This window comes from Lathamus discolor, chromosome 4 (assembly GCF_037157495.1).
Source record: "Lathamus discolor isolate bLatDis1 chromosome 4, bLatDis1.hap1, whole genome shotgun sequence".
NCBI classification, from domain to species: Eukaryota; Metazoa; Chordata; class Aves; order Psittaciformes; family Psittacidae; genus Lathamus; species Lathamus discolor.
Window position 1 is genome coordinate 124,280,969 of NC_088887.1, and position 20,553 is coordinate 124,301,521.

Sequence of the window (20,553 nt, forward strand, 5' to 3'; positions counted from 1 at the left end):
AAATCATGTATTTCTAGCGACAGAAAGAGAGGCTTTTTAAGAGAGGAGCTAGATAGGAGTTAGCTGTATCCCCTGCAGTCACTCCTATTAAATACAATGTTTGTCCAGAAAGCATTCATCATTAATTTGCTTAAGGGTGCTATTTGTATTTTACTTTCCGTCACATATAGATCACTCAAAGCATCAGGAATCCAAGGGGGATTTTTATTACAATTCTTTTAACAAAACCCCTTTGAAGGCAATTTTCACTCATGATTTCTGCTTTGCTGTGAAGCAAGAGGGCAAACGAGACGCCCCAGTCTTTTCCCTGCTGCACAGCAAGAAACAAAACCCTCTGCTTTATACCAACAGGCTTTTCAGCTGGCCACATGTGTGAGCTATTGCCAGAAGGACTTTATTGTCAAAGCTATTAGTTATTACATCAGCCCAACCCAGGAAGACTGAAGACAGGCAGCCTGGTGTGAACACAGCTCGCTTGCACGGGCGATGGGAGCTCGCCTTCTCCACCCCCAAAATTAGCCTCCCTCCTATAAACAAGACTGGTCCCGTTCTAAGAACCCACCAAGATCCACAGCTCCTTATCAGCACGTTGGAGTCGACAGGAAGCAACTTGGAGACGAGCCTTTCCGCAGCCGACAGTCCAAACAAATAACTAGAACATGAAATAATTACCTGACTGTGCTCCAAAAACGCAAAGAGCCACTGGAGCTTTGTCATCAGGGGCTGGGAGTTGCCCTCGGTCAGACTCAACACCGAATGCCGAAAGCTGCAAAGGAAAAGCAGAGATGCAGCCCATAGGATGGAAAAGTGGGATGTGTAACGCCGATGGGGTAAGCAAAAGCAACCCCTGGAGCAAGACTTGAGTGCGAGCAAAGGTGCAAAGACTCACTCTGAAGCCATGAAAAGAGACTGTATGATGCTGTTCATGTAGCAGGTGTTTCCCAAGTTTATTAACCCGATCTTTCCCGTCTCGGATTTGGATGCCAGGCGTGGGTAGAAGCAGGCCAGCTCGTTCTTCTGCGAGGTCCAGGCATTCTGTCCCAGGAGGTGTTTAATCCGGTCTTCATTTGGAACAGGAAGAGCCTTGGAAAGAGAGATCTGTGTTATGAATCATTCCATGTGAAGAGTTAGCAACAAGCAATGACTACACTCTTCTGCTAGAGGTGCTCATGGAACTCATTTCCCCTGCTCTTTGCATGAACATGCATCCATGCAAGTGTTTAGCTGCTAACACTGCAAGCGCAGGGATTCAAACCTAGAAGACAGACAAATTAGCCTACAAGTAGTGTTGTCTGATGTGCTATGTTGTATTTTACACTGCTAGCATTAGTCCTTTAGAGGCATTCGGTATTGAATTATACCTAAAACCCACAGGCACAATCTGAACTTCTGCTGGTCCACCATAACAGAAGCATCTTCCATCAACTTGCCTACATGGGGCTCAAGCTCAGGATGTTAATCCCTTTCTTCTACCACAGTCTGAGGCATTAAGGTTAAGCCATCCCTACCAGTAGGACGGTCCCTCAGCACCAGGCTGCAAACTGGAATGCCATTTCCATATGGAGAACAGAAAAATGACTGAGAGGCGTATGTCTTACCTTAACTGCTTCCAGGACTGGTTCATAGAGATCAGGGAATCCTGAGAAGCGGAAGAACATGCAGTGGATGAGCTCAGCCAGCTGCTCCAGGGAGCTGGTGGCAGAGTTGGAGTCCTCCTTCTTCAGAGAGGCCACCAGCCTGGGGATGTGAGGGAGCAGCTGGAAAAGGGAAATTCACTGCATCAGAAATGACTCCAAATTACTCATCACACATGTGGGGGAATGGAATTCACTGCCAGGAAGAAAGGACAGTCAACAGGACTTGACTGCAGTGCCGTTCTGGACTTCATCCTTCACCCTGTGAGCTCAACAGCAACTCTTCTGTTGACTTCAGTAGTGCAAATGCTACAGACCTTGGAGGGTTGCATGGTGCATGGCGTTTGCAGGTCCATGCTGCTGCTTCACCATGCTGCAGTTATCATTGTCTGCTAAATCCTGGTGATCGTGGTGAGGCCACACATCAAATCCTGTGTTCAGTTCTGGGCCCCTCACTACAGGAGAGACATTGAGGTGAGGGAGTGGGGCCAGAGGAGGGAATGCAGCGGGTGCAGGGCCTGGAGCCCAAGTGTGATGGGGAACGGCTGAGGGACCTGGGGGGTTCAGATGGAGAAGAGAAGGCTCAGGGGGGACCTGATGGCTCCCTACAAGTGCCTGACAGGAGGATGGAGCCAGGAGGGGCTGGGCTCTGCTCCCAAGGAACAAGGGATGGGACAAGAGGAACCGGCCTCAAGCTGCACCAGGGCAGGTTTAGATGGAGCTGAGGAACAATTCCTGCCCCAGAGGGTGCTCAGGCATTGGAACAGGCTGCCCAGGGCAGGGCTGCAGGCACCGGCCCTGCAAGGGTTCACACCCCGTGGAGACGAGGCCTCAGTGCCATGGGGCAGGGGTGGCCTTGGCAGTGCTGGGGAATGGTTGGACTGGATGGGCTTAAAGGGCTTTTCCAACCTATTTGATTCTATGAGTCTATAAATCACACACCTACAGCGGAAAGGAGAATTATACACCAACTTCCAAGTGCAAGGATTCAGACCTACAAGACAGACAAATTAGCCTACAAGAAGCATTTTCTGTTGTGCTGTATTGCATTTTACACTGTATAAACCAAACCGGGATCGCTGTGGTCGGATGGGTGGCGACAGGCACAGAAACAGCACATTCGTTATCACGCTTTCATCTGGAAACGAACACGCAGGCGAACGCAGACCGTACGCTGCTCACGGGCACCCTCTGCTGCACCCACAATGAATAACCCATTTCCAGCCCTGCCCATGCGCTAGGGTGACCCTGGGGCACTTACGCAACCTTTGTCATGTTGATATGATGTTATTTTTACCCCAGAACAATCCTGGAATGAAGTCTCAGGATCCCAAATCCAACCATTTCTTGGTCCTCTCTTCCTTCATCTTCCTCTCTCTTTTCTCCCCTTTTCTCCTCAAAACCTTGGCGATTTTAACTATTTCCTCTCCAATTTTGTCGGGAAAGCAAACGAATCGTATTTTCTACACCAATATTTTGCCAAGCTGTGGTGGGAACAATTCCCAAAGCCCTTCCAAAGAGCCAGGGCAAACACAAGAAGATGAGAAGCAAAGACAGGTTTGTTCCCTGCTTCTTCATACATAAGGGAGGGGATTTGTGCTCGCTGGGCTGCAGATGGGAACTTCAAGCCAAGAGCAACTGACAGCTTTTGGAGTGTTTCAAACTCCGGACGCCCAACTGAAGACAAGGCATTGGAATGAGCCTATTTATAGAAACCAAAGGGTTTCTCAAGGAATCCAGGCTCATTTAAAGTGTCTCCAGCTGAGGAATGAAAAAGCAGCAGTTGAAAACGTTGGCCGGCTCTGCTTTATTCCAGCCTTATCTGTTTATCCTGCGAACTTTAGGCGAAAAGCCAAATGGAAGGGCTTTAATGGAAAAGCACCCAATCAGACATTAATAGGAGTAGTTTTCCATTGCTGCTTTTATCAGTTCAATCACTGCAAGCATGCCTTTGCTTTCAGTCTTGCTGTCTATTTACAGCATTCCAGGGGCAACACCAGCGAGAAGCAGAGCAGTGCTTTAGTGTCAACAGCAAAATTGACTATCGAATGTCACCATGGGAATGAAAAGAGAAGATTAAAATGCTGCTGAAAGTGGTTTTGTGCATTTAACAGTGGAGAATTAATGAAGTGTTCTGATCCAGTCCTCAAGTCCTATTGCACTGATGCTGTACGATGCTTTGGAAGATGACACATCACTTGAAGAAATGGTAATGGCTGACATGTGTTGGTGACAATTGGAAGTCACACGTGGCATGGGGTCCACTGAGTCCAATGGACAGCCAGGAATCTGCTTAGGAAACAGCAAGGGCTGTTTAAGAACATACTCCCTGTCTTCCACTGCATGAGCCCTCCAAGATGCTCTCAATGCAAAGGTTTCACCTAACACATCTCAAAGCCTGAGTGGCAACATCTATCACACCTCAGCTGAAAGGATGGGGACAAATATGAGGCTCTATCTTCTATACCTGCTAATAGAAAACTACAACCTAAGCCAGCCTGCGTCAGTGTAGCCTGCTCATGTTCCTGCCCCACATCACCCCTCTACCTCCTTCCGTTTCCTTCTCCAGGCAAATGCATGTCTGTGGTTGCCCCAGACCCAGACCAAGGTGGGCAATGCAGACCATTAGGATTTCCTGCTAGGTTGGGTTTCACCTGGGCTCATTTTAATAAACAGTTCAGTCTATGGCTGTACAAATGGCTCAGCACAAAGGAGAGTGACTGGGAGAAGCAAGTGGTCTAAGAGCTAGGGCAGGAAAAAGGGGAATCCTCCTCTTCCACCTGCAGGGCCGGCAAACACCAGGATGAAATGGTTGCAAGAGCACTACAGCCATTGCGGATGGGACCCTCGGTGTGGCTTGACAGGCTATCCAATGTATTTGCATCATCTGCATCCTTGGCTGTTGGGAGAAGGACCAAAGCTGGGAGAAGCTGGGAGAGGACCAAAGGGATGCACCTGCCCTAGAGATCACTCCTCCAGCTGGAAGAGTGCCATAGATGAAAAGTGGAGCACGCACACACTGCACACATTTCAAATCTGGGAGAGCCAAGCCCCAGCCGGCTTTATACTGATTTATACCTGGAGGTGAGCCATCAGGCTGGTAAAGCTCAAGAGAAATGAGAGGACCCATGGGAAGAGCAAAGCCACAGCTCTTCTCTGCACCTCACTCTGACATTGAGCGGTTGCTCTGTCTGTGGCAAACAACTCCTTTTAGACTCAGGTCTTCTCTCCACATCTCATCACCAGCTTTGTGGTGCTCCAAAAGCTGTTTGGGCTGCAGGAGAGGCAACCAGAGGCTACCTGCATCTTCCAGGACAGGCTACAAGTGGATGGGTTTACATCACTCAGTGAAATCAGGCAGATAAGGGAAATATCCACCAGTATCTCAGCACCTCAGGTTGCCTTCCACCCCCGCTGCTGCACATCATGGTTACACTCAGGGCAATGCCCTCACCCAAGCCCAGCCCAGCCTTACCAAGTGAAATGCCTCGTGGGAGTGCTGGAAGCTGAGCAGCATGTACTGCAGGACAGACAAAGCCCCCTCCCTCACGATGGGGTACAGCAACTTGGAGAAGACCTGGTGGGGGAGAAAGGAAGCAAATGAGAAGGTAGGATGGCACCATGACACATGGGAGAAGGGACCAGCAAGAAAGAGGCACTGGGCATCTCCCACAGCTGCTGGTCTGCTTCTGCTCAATGCTGGATGTTGAAGCAAGCAGCCTGCAGCCAGGGCTCCAGTTGTCTCCTATCCAGAGCATCCTAAAAATACCATGTGGGTTATCCTCACCCTCTCTGTAACCCCTCTGCACCTCCACACCTCCTGATGGATGAGGCCTTGCAAGCACAGAGGGATGCTGTAGTTTCTGGTTTATTGTGGCATTTGGAACCTTACCAATAACCTTTCAGGCAGATAGAAAGCAAAGGTGTTTTTCAAAGGCGAAGTAATGGTATTTATCCTACTTCACAGACAATGGCAGAAGTTGACAATGCCCTCTACCATACTTCTAAGAGTTTCAAAACTCGTGTTGTTTTAAGGGCTGTGTCCTTTTCCTATGCATTAAACAACAAAAGGAAAGATAAAGAAAAGCCAGAGATGCTTGGCTACTCTCCCGCTGTTCAATGCACGTGGGGGATCACAAGGACAACTGCAATTATTGATCATGTTCCAATACTAATAATCACAATCTTGATAATTTCAGTGGTGACTTCCACTGGAGGCTCAGCCTGGTGTTATCCCCATCATACAAAGGAGGGAACCACAGGATCACAGCATGAAAAATGCTTTAAAGTGGTGAGCAGTTTCAGCCCTTGATGACACAGTTTTCAGAGAGCACCAAGTACTCACTGCTGAAAGAGGTGACAGCAATGGCAGTGGGGGCTTTATCTGCACTAGCAAATGAACTAAGGCCAGGGCACAGGCTTACAAACTGATCTGTGACTGTGTAGTTAATATGCTCACTGGTGTGTATTTTGCCTGTGCCAACCAGGCACAGCTGAAGGAGAGCACATCACATTCCCAAAGGTAGATGTTACAAGAGCTCCGTAGTTTGGGAAGGAAATTGATTGGTTGGCTTGAAAATCCTTGGCTTCTTTTATTTCATAACCTTTAAGATATCAATACCTCTGCACACCAAGACCTAAAGAACTGCAGGTTGTTTTGGAGAGCAACAGTTTTAGCTGCAAAACAGCATCAGCCCATCACCCCATACACAGAAAAGCAGCATTTGCAAGGCACATCTCAAGTCACATCTCGTCCTCATTCAATTGAAAGGCAAGAAGATATCTGAGGTTCAGGGACAAGTCTATTGGTCACATTCATGTTTAAAAGACCACTTACCTTTTCAATCTTAGAAAGAGTAACTTCAATCAAGATGCTGAACTTTTTCACTGCAGCCAAGCCCTTCAGAAGAGCAATGATCCACTTGTCTATGTGCTTGCCCAGGGGCCAGGACACCCAGTCAATCATCCTGAAATGAAATACATGCTCTTCAAGCAAATTTAATGCATGGACTGTGGAAGCCAATCTCCACTCTGGCTTAAACCTCCTCCAAATTCGTGTCTAGTGGGATAACTGGGTAAGAGGCGGGCTCTTAATAAAGCATTTCACATGTTATTCAAAGCACAACAGAGCCTGAAGTGGAATTACCCCACTGTCATCATCATGCTATGGTGAACCACATGGACCAGAGAATCAGAGCCAAGTCCATAGAAGAAAGTGGGGATTTCTTCCACTGACTGCAGCCAACTTGAGTTCCAGTTTTAACACTGAAACTCCATATACCACCTCTGGGAAGTGTTCATGAGGGTCTCTGCATTGCCACCATTAGAAAACAAATGATCATAGAACTATAGAATAATCAGAGTTGGAAAGGACCTTAAGATCATCAAGTTCCAACCCTCTTGTCATGGGCAGGGACACCTCACAGTAAACCATCCCACCCAAGGCTCTGTCCAATGAACCTCTGCATTGTTACTGGTAAGGAAAAACCACTCAGATTCAGAGCTTTTAATTCTGTGGGAAACACTGATTTCCAGAAGCACATGAAAACCCAGTAAATACTGGTAACTCTAATGGAAGCCAGATATTCCTGGATGCCACAGCTAACACATTTCATCTATAACCACTCCAGCAACACGTTGTCATCTTTCTGCAAGTTATAAATCCTTTGCAGAAGTCACTCATAAGAAAATACCCTCAGACTAAGTGATGACACATTGTTCCTGTTGAAATTTAATGTTCCACAAAGATGGGAAGTAACTAAGGCTTGGGATTTCCAAGGGTCGAACTCTGCTGACCATTTCAGTACCTTTGATTTGAGGGTATCCCAGATGCTCAGTTTCCCACCTCAGTCCAGCTATTTTACCCAGTCAGTCCCTTCTGCTTATTAGACTGGATCTTGTGCAAAATGTATGAAGGGAACGCAGATAAGTAACCACCACAAGGCAAAGAGTAGGAATAAGTAAAGTCTTCAAGGAACTGGAAAAACAAAGGGCTAGGGAGCAAAGAAAGCCTGAAGAGCAGAATACATTGGGATGCTGAGAAATACCAAAGCTGGGTAATTAAGCAAATGCCAGAGCTTCCACAGACATTTGCATCAGAAGAGAATAAGGGAAGCCGTGCAATCACTATCTATAGAGGGTGTGATGGTGATTAAAGATATGATATGGCCCCTAAATGAGACTTCCACACTAAACACCTCCTCTGCCTTCATTTTCAGCACGAGAAACGAATTGATCAGGGTGACAAAGAGGAGGCAGGTAAAAGATCTGAGAATGGAAACAAGAGCAACGACAGCTGATAGGAAAGTGAAACGTGAAGAGCTCACGAACTCCAATCAAGAGGAGATGGTGATTTCCATCATGTAAAATTCAGCTCTGGTGAGGTTTAATGACTCTGTTACCTTTGGTATGGTGCTTTATGTGGGAAGACTAGGAAGACAATTCCTATAACGAAGAGAGGCAATGAGAGCATAGGTGGGAAGAAGGGATACCATGTCACAGGGAGTTACCATAGGTGCCAAAGTTAGGTTTGACAGGATATATGAATTTCTAGTCAAAGGACAGAAGTAGATCATATCTGACTGGCTTTCTGAAAGGAGATCACAAGCAACATTCTTCAGGACCTAATGTTAGCACAGACACAACATGGCTGTGAAATCGGTGATGATGCAAAGCTGGGAGGCATCATCAAAACACGAAGGGGATCAAGGTAGCACGAAGGAGACCCTGAGCATTAGAAATGCAGAAATGGAAGGAAATGTAATGATTCAAAACACACGCAAGGCACAAGAAATGGATGCTACATGACAGTAAATCTGCTTAAAGACAATCAGCCAGACACCAGGTGACGGTGAGCTCCCAGTGTAACAACAGCCCATGGAAAAGACAAGAAGAAAAAGTTCTTTTCTACGGCAAAACAAGAGCCTCCCATGCTGTTGTCCAAGGCCATGATGCCCAAGGCACACGGAACATGATGTACAAACATCGCCATCCACGTCCAACACTAATGAAGTGAAGTGGGAGCAGGTGCTGAAAAAGCCTGTTAAGGTGCTCAGGGAAATGGAGAACATTTCCTGTAAGAAAAGCTTAAAATAGCTCGGCTTGGTTAGCACAGCCACAGGAAAGCAGAGATGGGAAGGGACTGCTCTGCCTGCATACATCGAAGGAATAAACACCAGGGAGGCAAAAGAGTTATTTCAGCTATTTATGTGGGTGTAAGATCAAATGAGGGATAAGATGGCCAGAAATACATATAGGCTGGCTATTAGAGGAGAGATTCGAACCATTAAAGCAACCCAAAGGTGGAACAGCTATGAAAGAAGAGCAGGGGGAGCAAAAGCCCTTCCTGCTTTGAGCAGTGTAGTTGAACATCCATTAAAAGGATCTATGATGTCAATGCCTATAAAGCAGGGAGATGGATCCAGAGATCCAAAGGTCCTTTTTATCCTGTCTGCTTTTTGCAAAGCCATAAAATAACCTTTTCCTCTTTAAGCCATCATTTACCAGCACTAGTGGCTAAGTTGCAGTGCTGCCTGCTGCTGCCTGCGCTGCTACAGAAGGAAGGAATTACACTTTAAATTCACATTGCGCTTTGCACAATGCAAGATCCACAAATGCTTTGGAAGCCAGGGCCCCCATTTTCCAAAGGAGCCATTGGTTTGGTAGGCTAAACCTGTAAAAGCTTAGATCCTGATTTCCAGAAGTAGCAAGTGTCTGGATTAGTGTGTGATAGCAGATGCCTTCTTCACTGGGACATGGGCTCTTTGAACATATACAACCCCAGGACAAATAATAAAACAAATCAGTGAGTACTTCTGAAGTCATGGATGCACTTTAATAGAGTTCATTAAAAAAGAGACAAACTCTAAAATCACAGAATCAACCAGGCTGGAAAAGCCCTTTAAGCTCATCAGGTCCAACCATTCCCCAGCACTGCCAAGGCCACCACTAACCCATGGCACTGAGGCCTCACCTACACTACGTGTAATTAAAAGACAAACCCTCACGTTTCTGCACCGAGATAGTTGATACTGGAAGCACACAAAGCAACGTTGTTTTCATGAAAGTTTTACCAGATGGAGCAGAATGCAAGAAACACTTAGTAAATGGGAGAACTTGAGCATAAAAACCTCCCCATTTTGCATGCTCGGTACCACTCATGCACTTTTTTCCCTTCTCCTCCCTCTTGCATGTACAGCCCTACAGTTCGTGTTGTCAAACCGAGCTGCAGAAACTCTCCCTTCAAACTGCAGATCCATTTCTTCTGTCGAGCACCTCTTGTTCCCTTTTCACATGACAGATGTTCTAAACTATGACTACTCCTAACACCTAACTCCCCTCCAGAGACTGAAAACATCAGGATAAAATGTGACCTCGGACCTACCATATCACCTTCTTCAAAATGCCTCCAAAAAACCCGGAATAACAAGAAACTCTCTAAAAGAGACTGTGGTGTTCACCTACACCAGCAGGTGCCAGCCTTGCTTTTTGTTACCTCTATTTGCTCTTCAAACGCTCGATCAGAAGCTCAATCCCACATTCAGTTTATTCCCCTGCTAGTAACTCCCAATCCCAAACTTCGGAGGAAGAGATTTGTGTCCTAAAATGAAAGATTCTTTCAACTTATATGTTTTCCCTTGATTTTCTAGGCATGGAGCACACAATCATCCAAAGGCTGATGACTGTTCTGCTGTCTTCTGGGGCACCCGTCTACCATAAACACGCTGCCGAACCTTCTGCCTTTCTCCTAAGTGATCTTGATTACATTTTGCAGGCTCTGCTTAATGTTTGGCTAGCTCTGAGTAATCATTTACTCATCCCTCTGCGTGACAAAGACCGCCTTAAGGAATGATGCAATTGATTTTGCAACCTCTATATTTAGCCACTGGCGCTCGTAGAGGATTTATTGCCTGGAGCTCACAGCAGCAGGTGGCCAGAAGGGGAAAAAGAGGGAGAAAGAGGGTTAAGAACTGAGCTGATAACTTCATCTTTTGTCTTGGGTTGCTCTGGACTGTGGGAAAACCGTGACCTTCTCCAGCAAGTCAAAGAGAAGCAAGTCCTTTCTGCATACATAAAATTCCCATTAGGAATAATGTGTGGTTTTGTCATGTCACCTTACTGGGGACACACACACAAATCCTATAATAAGAAGAGAAAAAGACATGTTTCCAGTGACACCAAGTCACAGCAGCTCCCTTGGGTTAAGTGCATGTGCTACTGTATGTGAACACCTATTTATATGTAGACCTCTAAGGAAAGCATGGGTTGAAGATAGAATCATCGATTCATTTAGATTGGAAAAAACCCTTAAGGTCATCAAAGATACCCCTAAGTGAGCGTGGAGCAAGGAACTGGAGCCAGGAGGGCTGTAGGACTTGGACACAAGTATGCAAGGAAGATCTAGTGATGCCAAAGAGGGCACTGGCACTGCAAAGACCAGGTCTAACCTATCAGGTAGTATTGCACCCACTACTCTTCATCACTCCTTGATAAGGTCTCCATTGACTCTGCTTACTCAGAGGGCTGAGATAAATGCCATACATCACTAAGATCCAGACTAGCAGCACCATATTCACTCAACAAAGGTCAAGGTGGAATTATTGAAACAGTTGGGCACACCTCCTTTTCCAAGATTTTAACTGTGACTGGTGATTTAGGATGGTGTCCTTCTGAAGGGAGACAGAGATCAGCATAGAATCATAGAATGGTTTGGGTTGGAAAGGACCTTAAGATCATCCAGTTCTAGCCCCCTGCCATGGGCAGGGACATCTCACACTAAACCATGGCACCCAAGGCTCTGTCCAGCCTGGCCTTGAACACAGCCAGGGATGGAGCATTCACAGCTTCCCTGGGCAACCCATTCCAGTGCCTCACCACCCTTACAGTAAAGAACTTCCTTATGCCTAACCTGAACTTCCCTTGTTTCAGTCTGAACCCATCACCTCCTCCTGTAACACTACTTATTTCATAAAATACCCAACAAAACCAACCAAGTCAAACAAATTAATAATAATAATAACAATAATCAGTCTTTACTGCAGCTCTCTGGGCCCTCAGAGCTGGAAGTAAGGATCCAGAAGCTCGCTTTTTGCCCACACACTCCTCACTAGACAGCACCAGCCAACCTGGTTGGGATAAAACCACACAGAGGAGCTAAGTGCAGCTTTGGGGCAGGTTATTCTCTGAACTGAGAATGATACTCACTAGTGCAGCCTCTCCTACCTGCCAATGGCCGTCATCATTTGCACATCAGTGATGCTGTCATCGTTGGTTAGGTTTCTTATAACACCATCCATAAGCTCCAGGGGGACAAACTGGACCACGCTGGCCAAGGCGTTGGATGGTGCTTCCTGCTCCTCTGCAAAGACATGGATGAGCGCCAGCAATGAAGATGTTAGTCACCAGGAAAACCAGGCACATGAGGTCATTTCTTGTTTCTAAAAGCCAAATCATTTCTGCCTGCATAAATGGAGCACATCATGAGGCTGGGTCATAGCAGATGGGCTATTGCATGAAGCCATACGCAGCCCAAAGGGAGGAAGAAATCAGAGGCCCAAGATCTTGGGTCCTAAATTTCCTCTCTTTATGCTAAGTACTGCAAATAGGTGCAGTGAGATGCAACTGCAGGTTTGCTTCATGAAGCACCTTCCAAAGGAAGTGGATTTCATGCAGAGGGCACTGAAAAATCCTCCTCATGGGCTTAGCAATACCTGGAGCAGGAGCTCATCTGCTGCCAGAGTCCAGCCTTTCATGGCACTGGTACCTCCAAAAACTTTCTGAGACCCTCTGCAGTAACCCAAAGGCCCCAGAAGTTGGTTAAATATCTTCTGTCCCACCTTAAGATATGATCACCAGCCAGAGAGATAGTTGGGCTTCTACCTCTAGATTGGTGCAAAATAACTCCTTAGCTTTGTCCCTGGTTTCTGGTAGGGATCAGGCTGTGGGGTCCCATCAAGTCAGCCATAAGAGAGTGACATTTCTAAAAGCCTTTGAGTGCCGCTCACCAGCTGCAGATAAAGAGCTTTCCATTAAGCTCAGCTGATGCTAGAAAATGATGAACTCACAAAACGGTGCTGCAAATATTGCAATGCTGTTAACTCGTGTGTACAGATTGTGGGGTTCCATAGGACCACAGAATGGTTTGGATTGAAGGGACCTTAAAGCTTATCCAGTTCCAACCCCTGCCATGGGCAGGGACCCCTTCCACTGGAGCAGCTTGCTCCAAGCCCCTGCGTCCAACCTGGCCTTGAACACTGCCAGGGATGGGGCAGCCACAGCTTCTCTGGGCACCCTGTGCCAGCGCCTCAGCACCCTCACAGGGAAGAGCTTCTGCCTAAGAGCTCATCTCAGTCTCCCCTCGGGCAGGTTAAAGCCATTCCCCTTGGCCTGTCCCTCCAGGCCCTTGTCCAAAGCCCCTCTCCAGGTCTCCTGTAGGATCCCTTCAGGTACTGGGAGGCATTTTTAGGTGAAGCCCAGTACAGCCAATGGATTTGCACTCATCAAGCTTCTCTGTGTTGTTCCTACACCGTTGCTCACTCACTATTTATTGCCCTCTGTCCAGAACCTCACTGTTTTACACAGAGGTTTGGAACAAATACTTTTCCTAGCTTAAAGCCCTGGGTAACTTTGAGGGATGCTTGATTACATTTCAGCTGTGGCTGCACTTCTGGAGCTGATGAGACCCATGCAAGATATCAAACTAAACAAATGCAACTTCATCAGAGCCAGCATTCCCATTCCCATCCCTTTTTTAGTTTTCCTTTTGTTTCTTTTCATTACCTGTTGAAGAAATGATGGTGAACAGCTCCTTCAAAGAGGGCAGGATGGCTGAGGTCTGAGCCCTCCAGATCCTCTGCAGCAGACCACTCACTTTGTTCACCTGCTCCAAGAACTCCATGATGGCTTCTTCCCCCTCGGAAACACACTGGAACTGCCCAATGCACCGGATCAGCTGCTGACAGAACAAGACCTGGTGTTTTCCAGTGGGAATGCACTGAGGATGCTGGGTTAAGAGTTTGCTGATCTTCGCACACTGCTTGGGGCTCGGCCTCTCGCAGACCTTCCGGAGCACCTCGATCCTCAATAAGCTGAAGATGCTGTTTGCTGATGGGCTGTCCAGGACAAACTGCAGTCCTAATTGGATATAATCGAGTACGTAATGGCTTCTCTTCCCCAGAGGTCCATAACCTTCCTGAAGGAGACTCAACAGGAAGCGGACATTGAAGAACTCCTCAAATTCCTCTGGGTGATAGTGGCCATAGACCTCCAAAACCTCTTTCCCAATCTCTCTTTTATACTTGGTGTCCCCTGTGAGATAAAGCTTGGTGGACAGCTCCAGCATGGACCAGCACTGCTCGCTGTCCATGGGCTGCTTCGCTGCCTCAATGACGCGCCTCACAAGCCCCTGCTTCACGTTGTTGGGGTATGAGGACATCACCACAGCTTCCAGTATCTTGTCCATCTCTGCTCCCAGATGCTGAAAGAAAGGAAAAGAGCAGCAGATTAGTTCAGAGTCTGCTGCACTTTCAAGCCCAGGTTGACAAAGGAGGTCAAAGAAGAGAGCTGCCTATGAAGATGATAGTTCTTCTGCCCTTTTCATGGTGACATTCAGAAAAGTCTTCATCCGAAAGCCTCCAAACTCAATTAATACACAAAAATACAGAATTTCTTCAGACTAATCACACATTTCAACATTTTTGTCTTCTAAACAACCAACTACAACCTTACACTTGACCCTAGGGATGGATGAGCTCCATCTCCTTGATGGGTTCAGCAACTCAAGATAATGCCATAGACCTACAGAGAGGCTGAGTGGGGAACTGGGGAAGCCAAGGTCTCCCACTGGTGTCTACTGGCTTATGTGTCCTAAAGAGACAAAGATGCTCCCGATGATTGTCTTCACATTCAGGGAAGGAGAGCAAAGCCCTGGGAAGCAGCAATGGGATTGCAGGCTCTGTGTGCAATTGCAGGGGTGTAGGTTTGGCACTCGCACCATGCTGCCAGTCACTCCGGATGAGTGGTGCAGTCTTGGCTTCTCCCCAGGGACCTGCTGCATTTGTATGCGGGACCAGAGCGAGAGGAGAGAGAAACTGCAGAGTCAGGCAAAGTTTCCCATTTGTCACAGCCCAAATTCAGCAGCAATAAAGCATTAGAGGAGGGAGTGCTTAAAGAAACCCTAAGGATTTCCCTAGAAGGGCTCAGAACAGCATCTGTAACTAGCATCTATCATAGGTGTTGGATGCATTACTGCACAAGAAACCCCATTCCAGAGTGATGCAATTAGACAGCCAGGATTTCTCCACCCACAGCAGGTCCGCCAGTGTGATGGACTGCACAAATGCACGTTTGGAGAACCTCCTTTCCTGCCTATAGCCTGAAATGATCCATGGGGCAGGAAGAAGGAAGGCATGCATCATCTTCATATTGACATTCGGACCTCAAAGACACACAGGCAGAACCACCTGAGTTTAGTCTTCCTGTATCCGAAGGGGGCTGCAAAGATGCTGGAGAGGGGATCTTCATCAGGGACTGTAGCAATAGGACAAGCGGTGATGGGTTCAGACTGAAACAAGAGAAGTTCAGGTTGGAGATAAGGAAGAAGTTCTTTACTGTGAGGGTGCTGAGGCGCTGGCACAGGGTGCCCAGAGAAGCTGTGGCTGCCCCATCCCTGGCAGTGTTCAAGGCCAGGTTGGACACAGGGGCTTGGAGCAAGCTGCTCCAGTGGAAGGGGTCCCTGCCAGTGGCAGGGGTTGGAGCTGGATGAGCTTTAAGGTCCCTTCCAACACAAACCACTCTGTGAGTCTATGATCCCGCGATTGAGTTGACCTTGTGGAGGGTCCATGCTCTCCTCTCTGCAAAGGACTCTACAAGGTTAGAGTTTAGGTAACAGACTCCCACTTCACTAACTACCTGTTGTCAGCAGGAGTGGACAAACAAGCCCATGTGTCTGTTGTGTATCAGGGTACCCCAAGCTGCTCCCTGGGTATGGACCAGACAAAGCTCGGATGGAGGATGCTGAGAAGACGACATTTATAATCTTAGAACTGTATTAAAATAGCACTCAAGTGGCTTTGTAATGCGTGTTCATAAATATCACAGTCTTAAAACTACACTGAAAGAGCATTCCACACTAAGACACCATCAACATGTCAAAGGTGAGGAGTTTAGATGGCTAATTCAACCCCAGCACAGCTCCAGATGCTTTCAGAGAGATGTTATTTAAAGGATCTCATATTAGCTTTCTTTTTCCCCCAGGACCTGCCTGAAGAATGAATCAGGGTTTGCAGAGGAGGAGACGATTGTCTGCAAGATCCCTGTCTCATTTGTTGCAGGAATTGGAAGTGCATCATAAATAACCCAGGATGCTGCAGGAGAGGGAAGGACAATTCCACTTCTGGGCAGCCGAATGCTGCCTTAGAGATCTGGTCCCCGGCTCTCCTCTGTTTGATACTGAAATAAAGAGATAATCAGGCTTTTATAATGAGTGTTCCTGAAGTGGGACAACCTTTCTGCACTTCATCTTCCTCACTGGCAATTACAACTCATGGAAAAGTTGGGGGGACCAACTCATTCCTGCTTGGAAAGAGAACTGAGTTCCTGGAGCCCACGAGGATGCTGTAGAAGGTCAATGTTAATTATGAAGCTGAAGAGCAGCTTTGAGGTTCCCATCTGTTCCGTAGCTCACATAGAAAGTGCAATATGAGCTTTGCAGGGAAAAGAATCCCATGAAATGGCAAAACTGTTCTGCTCCCTGGTGAACAATTGGCAGGAGCATCTTGGGTAAAATGATAGGATAAGGAGGGAAAGGACCTTGGGAGGTCTCTAGTTCAATCCCTGCATGAAGCTGAAATCACACTGAGCTGTTCATGGCTTTGTCCATTTAGGTACTGAGGCATCTCAAGATGGAGACCGCACAGCCAACCTGGGCAACCTGCCCAGGGCCTGATTAGCTCCGGGTGGGAAGGTTTTCCTTAATTCCAGTTGGAAACTCTCATTTCAGTGTCTGCTTTTCCTCATCCGCCTGCTATGCTCTGCTGTGGAAAGCCCGGCTCCATCTCCTGAATTGCAGAATCATAGAATAGTTAAGATTGGAAAGGACCTTCAGATCATCCAGTTCCAACCCCCCTGCCATGGGCAGGGACACCTCACACTAAATCACATCACCCAAGGCTCTGTCCAGCCTGGCCTTGAGCATCACCAGAGATGGAGCATTCACAACTTCTCTGGGCAACCCATTCCAGTGCCTCAGCACCCTTACAGTAAAGAACTTCTTCCTTATATCCAATCTAAACTTCCCCTGTTTCAGTTTGTACCCATCACCCCTTGTCCTGTCACTGCAGTCCCTATGAAGAGTCCCTCCCCATCATCTCAAAAGCCTTACTGAAGTCAAGGACAGCATCCACTACTGCTGTCTCACCCACAGATCTACCAGACCATCCTTACAGGACATCACAAAAGTCAGGCATGATTTACCCTTGGTAAATGAATGCTGGTCATTCCCAGCCACCTCCTTCATGTGCCAGACATAGCTTCCAAGAGGATGTGCCCTATGGTCATCCCAAGAACCAAAGGGAGCCTGACAAAACCAGGTTCTAACATAATCTCTCTTGATTTTTGAAGATGTGCTAGAGAGGGAGATGTGCTTTGGAAGAGGGATGTCTCCCTATCTCATCCTGTGTCTCCCTATCCCATCCTTGTCATGCAGATGCTCAGACCTACAAAGCCATCCTGGAGGCATTCCCTGTTCCATCTGGAACATCAAGTCTTGATGGTGTTAGGTACCACACACTGCACGCACAAATACACACTGTGCTTCCTCCCATGCCCCCTTAGAATAAAAAGGGTGCTGTTAAAGACTGAGCTCTGGCTCCAGACTCAAATTCCATCTAAAGCCATAAATGAAGTATTTCATCAACACTTGCAACAGGTATTGCTGCCCATGAGATGTGTCCTTGCAAGGACCGATACCCAACCATGCTCTAGAAACCAGAGAAGGAAAAGGAATTTAAGCCAAGAGAGCATCGCCCAGCTCAGCTTCACTCTCTAAACCACGTAAAGTGCAAAAAAAACCAACCCCAAACCCAACTTCAGGATGAAAATTGACCTTGGGCTTTGCTTGGGTCTAATCTCCATAACCTGCACGGTTCAGAGGTGTTATCTTTATCTTCTGCCTGCGTTTTCCCTTTAGTTAGGATTCGTTTCAATTGAAGTCTATCCAATTATTGCTAAATCAATTCATTCCCTTATCCCTGCCAGCAGCTGATTGCCAGTAAAGGCTCCTTAGGATCTTATGCAGAATGCAGCATCAGTTCCCACATCCCAGATCTTACAAAGCTCTGAAAAGATAAATCTCAGATGTCCCTTAGCATCAGAGAATCTTGGTAATAAATTCAGCACATTTCCTATACTGGCATCATTTATGGTTGGATAAATACCATTAAAGGAAGGAAAAAATCCCACCATCAAACACAAGCTGATAAATAAAGTGATTTGCTTCCTGCTTACAAAGAAGAAGATGAAATGATGATCCCCTTCCCTGAATTCCCTGGGGGCCTGGAAGTACAGAGACGAGACTCACCTTTTACTGTCCTTAACTGCTGCTGAAATGGTTTCTTTTATGTCAACCAAGACATTACTGCTCCTCCTGCTGCATCCTCCAGGCAGCCAGGCAATTAGGGCTCAATCCTGCAGTGTGCTGAGCTGCTGCAGGATGGAAGGGAGAGCATGCAGTGCTAGAGCGCAAAGTACTGCACACACAACACTGGATGCTCTAAGATTGGTACGAAATTTGCCATGACTTGGTATATAACTTCTGAAAAGGACCATCCCCTGTGTCACAAACCTCTCTAGGTCTGTTTTCCAGGAGCATTAAAGCAATTGTGTCCTAATGATGGTTTTCCCCTTTATTCACAGGCAAAGTGGGTTATTTTTGGTCCAAAGCACCTGCCTGTTCATCCAGCCAAGGATGAACGACCATAGCCTGTGACTCCGCATTACCACATCCAGTAGATACAGCCTGAGCAGCAGGTATCAGACAGTCACAGACAGTCATTATCACCACTTCCTTATGACTATTCCTCCAAAAGGCTAAAAAAAGCTCTTTAAATAACTAGGAAAAAAATGGCAATTTCCCTACAGGGCTGGAAATAACCAAGCAAATCCACTGCTGGGCCTTCATCCATGCTACTGCACCTCCTACTTCTGCCTCCCCGAGAGCTATTATCATTTACACATCTGGTTAATACTCTTCATTTAGCTGAGATTTAGTTTTTCTGACTAAATAACCTTCATTAATGTAACTGATGTGATTCCAGTTCAATGCTCTTCTGTGCGTACATCAAGCACTCACAGTGACTTAATGCTGTGGTTTCTATCTTGAGTCCTCCCAATGACACAATCGCTTCTTCTCTCTACTTGTTTATTACTTCACATCCAGCTACTCATTGTTCTCTAAAGCTTCAGCCTCTCTTATGTGTTATTTTCACTGTAACAATGGCTCAAGGCTTCAATTAAAATAGAGCCCAATGGCCTACAAAATATATCTATAGGAAGATACCCAAGGGAAGATCTCACATAAGTGACCCAGCAGGTATCATTCACATTGTTGTAGCCATGTGATATACTGAGGCACATCCAGATCAAACCACTTCATAGAATCATAGAATCCCAGACTGGTTTGGGTTGGAAGGGACCTTAAAGCTCATCCAGTTCCAACCCCTCCCATGGGCAGGGACACCTTCCACTGGAGCAGCTTGCTCCAAGCCGCATCCAACCTATTCCCCCTTGGCCTGTCCCTACAGGCCCTTGTCCCAAGCCCCTCTCCAGGTTTCCTGCAGCCCCTTTAGGCACTGGAGCTGCTCTCAGGTCTCCCCTTCAGGAGCCTTCTCTTGTCCAGGCTGCCCCAGCCCAGCTCTCTCAGCCTGGCTCCAGAGCAGAGCTGCTCCAGCCCTCGCAGCACCTCCATGGCCTCCTCTGGCCTCTCTCCAACAGCTCCATGTCCCTCTTGTGCTGCTGCTCCAGAGCTGGATCAGGGCTGCAGGAGATGCAATAGGTTATGGCAGAGCCAGCAGCCAAACCTCTCCAGACCTGCGAATACATTAATGGCAATGTTCCACCTTACTTTGCTCACTTCAGCTGCTCTCTGAGTAGCACTCATCAAGTGCCATGGCACAGAAGAGGATCGGGCCCATTTCTATGAGGTCTGGGCAGAAGCTCAGCCCTAATAACTGCAGAAAAACCCGATTAAATACCCCTTTGGAAACAGAAGTGTGACTCTCCCCATCTGCAGTCGTAACAGGGAAAAAGTGCCCGCACAGAAGCCTGGCCAAATATTTTTGTATGTAATTATAATCTGACGTCCTAAATTTCCCTTCTCTTTTCAAGGGGATCACATATTCTTCTCTTCCTGTCCCAAACTGCTTTCCAGTGACAGACTGTACTTGTGTTGTGTGTCTCCTACTCACTAGAGCTAATTACTTCTGGCTGGCAAGGCTCCTTGTGCTTTCCTGTCCTCTGTGGCTCTGAATCACAGCCGCCCTTTAGTACAGCGCTGATGGAGATCCCCCTTTAGTCACAGGCAGTAGCAGGAGGCTGTCCCCACGCTCTGCAGGACCTTGCACCCTGCTCTCCAGCTTCCTGGCCTCTCCAGAGAGCGGAGATTTATCTGAGCATCATCACCCAAATGCTGGCATTTTGCATGGATTTGCTGTACATCAGGAGCTCCACCTTGGGAACCGGGAGATTCTCTCCTGTGACCGCACAGATATCCAGTGGGTTCCAAGAGGATCATAGAATTCCAGACTGGTTTGGGTTGGAAGGGACCTTAAAGCTCATCCAGTTCCAGCCCCTTGCCATGGGCAGGGACACCTTCCACTGGAGCAGCTTGCTCCAAGCCCCTGTGTCCAACCTGGCCTTGAGCACT

At 47.2% G+C, this 20,553-nt stretch overlaps 1 protein-coding gene across 1 annotated transcript in view; it reads right to left on the bottom strand.

Annotated features, from left to right (window-relative positions):
* Positions 1–20,553, bottom strand: part of USP35 (ubiquitin specific peptidase 35) — a 29,437-nt gene that overhangs the window by 5,330 nt on the left and 3,554 nt on the right. The window contains exons 2-8 of the mRNA XM_065678860.1: positions 13,413–14,109; positions 11,856–11,991; positions 6,472–6,601; positions 5,110–5,211; positions 1,599–1,757; positions 890–1,083; positions 673–766 (exon numbers count right to left, since the gene is read on the bottom strand). Coding sequence (XP_065534932.1) covers positions 673–766; positions 890–1,083; positions 1,599–1,757; positions 5,110–5,211; positions 6,472–6,601; positions 11,856–11,991; positions 13,413–14,094 — 1,497 coding nt within the window. The 5' untranslated portion in view covers positions 14,095–14,109. The remainder of the gene's footprint in view (positions 1–672; positions 767–889; positions 1,084–1,598; positions 1,758–5,109; positions 5,212–6,471; positions 6,602–11,855; positions 11,992–13,412; positions 14,110–20,553) is intronic.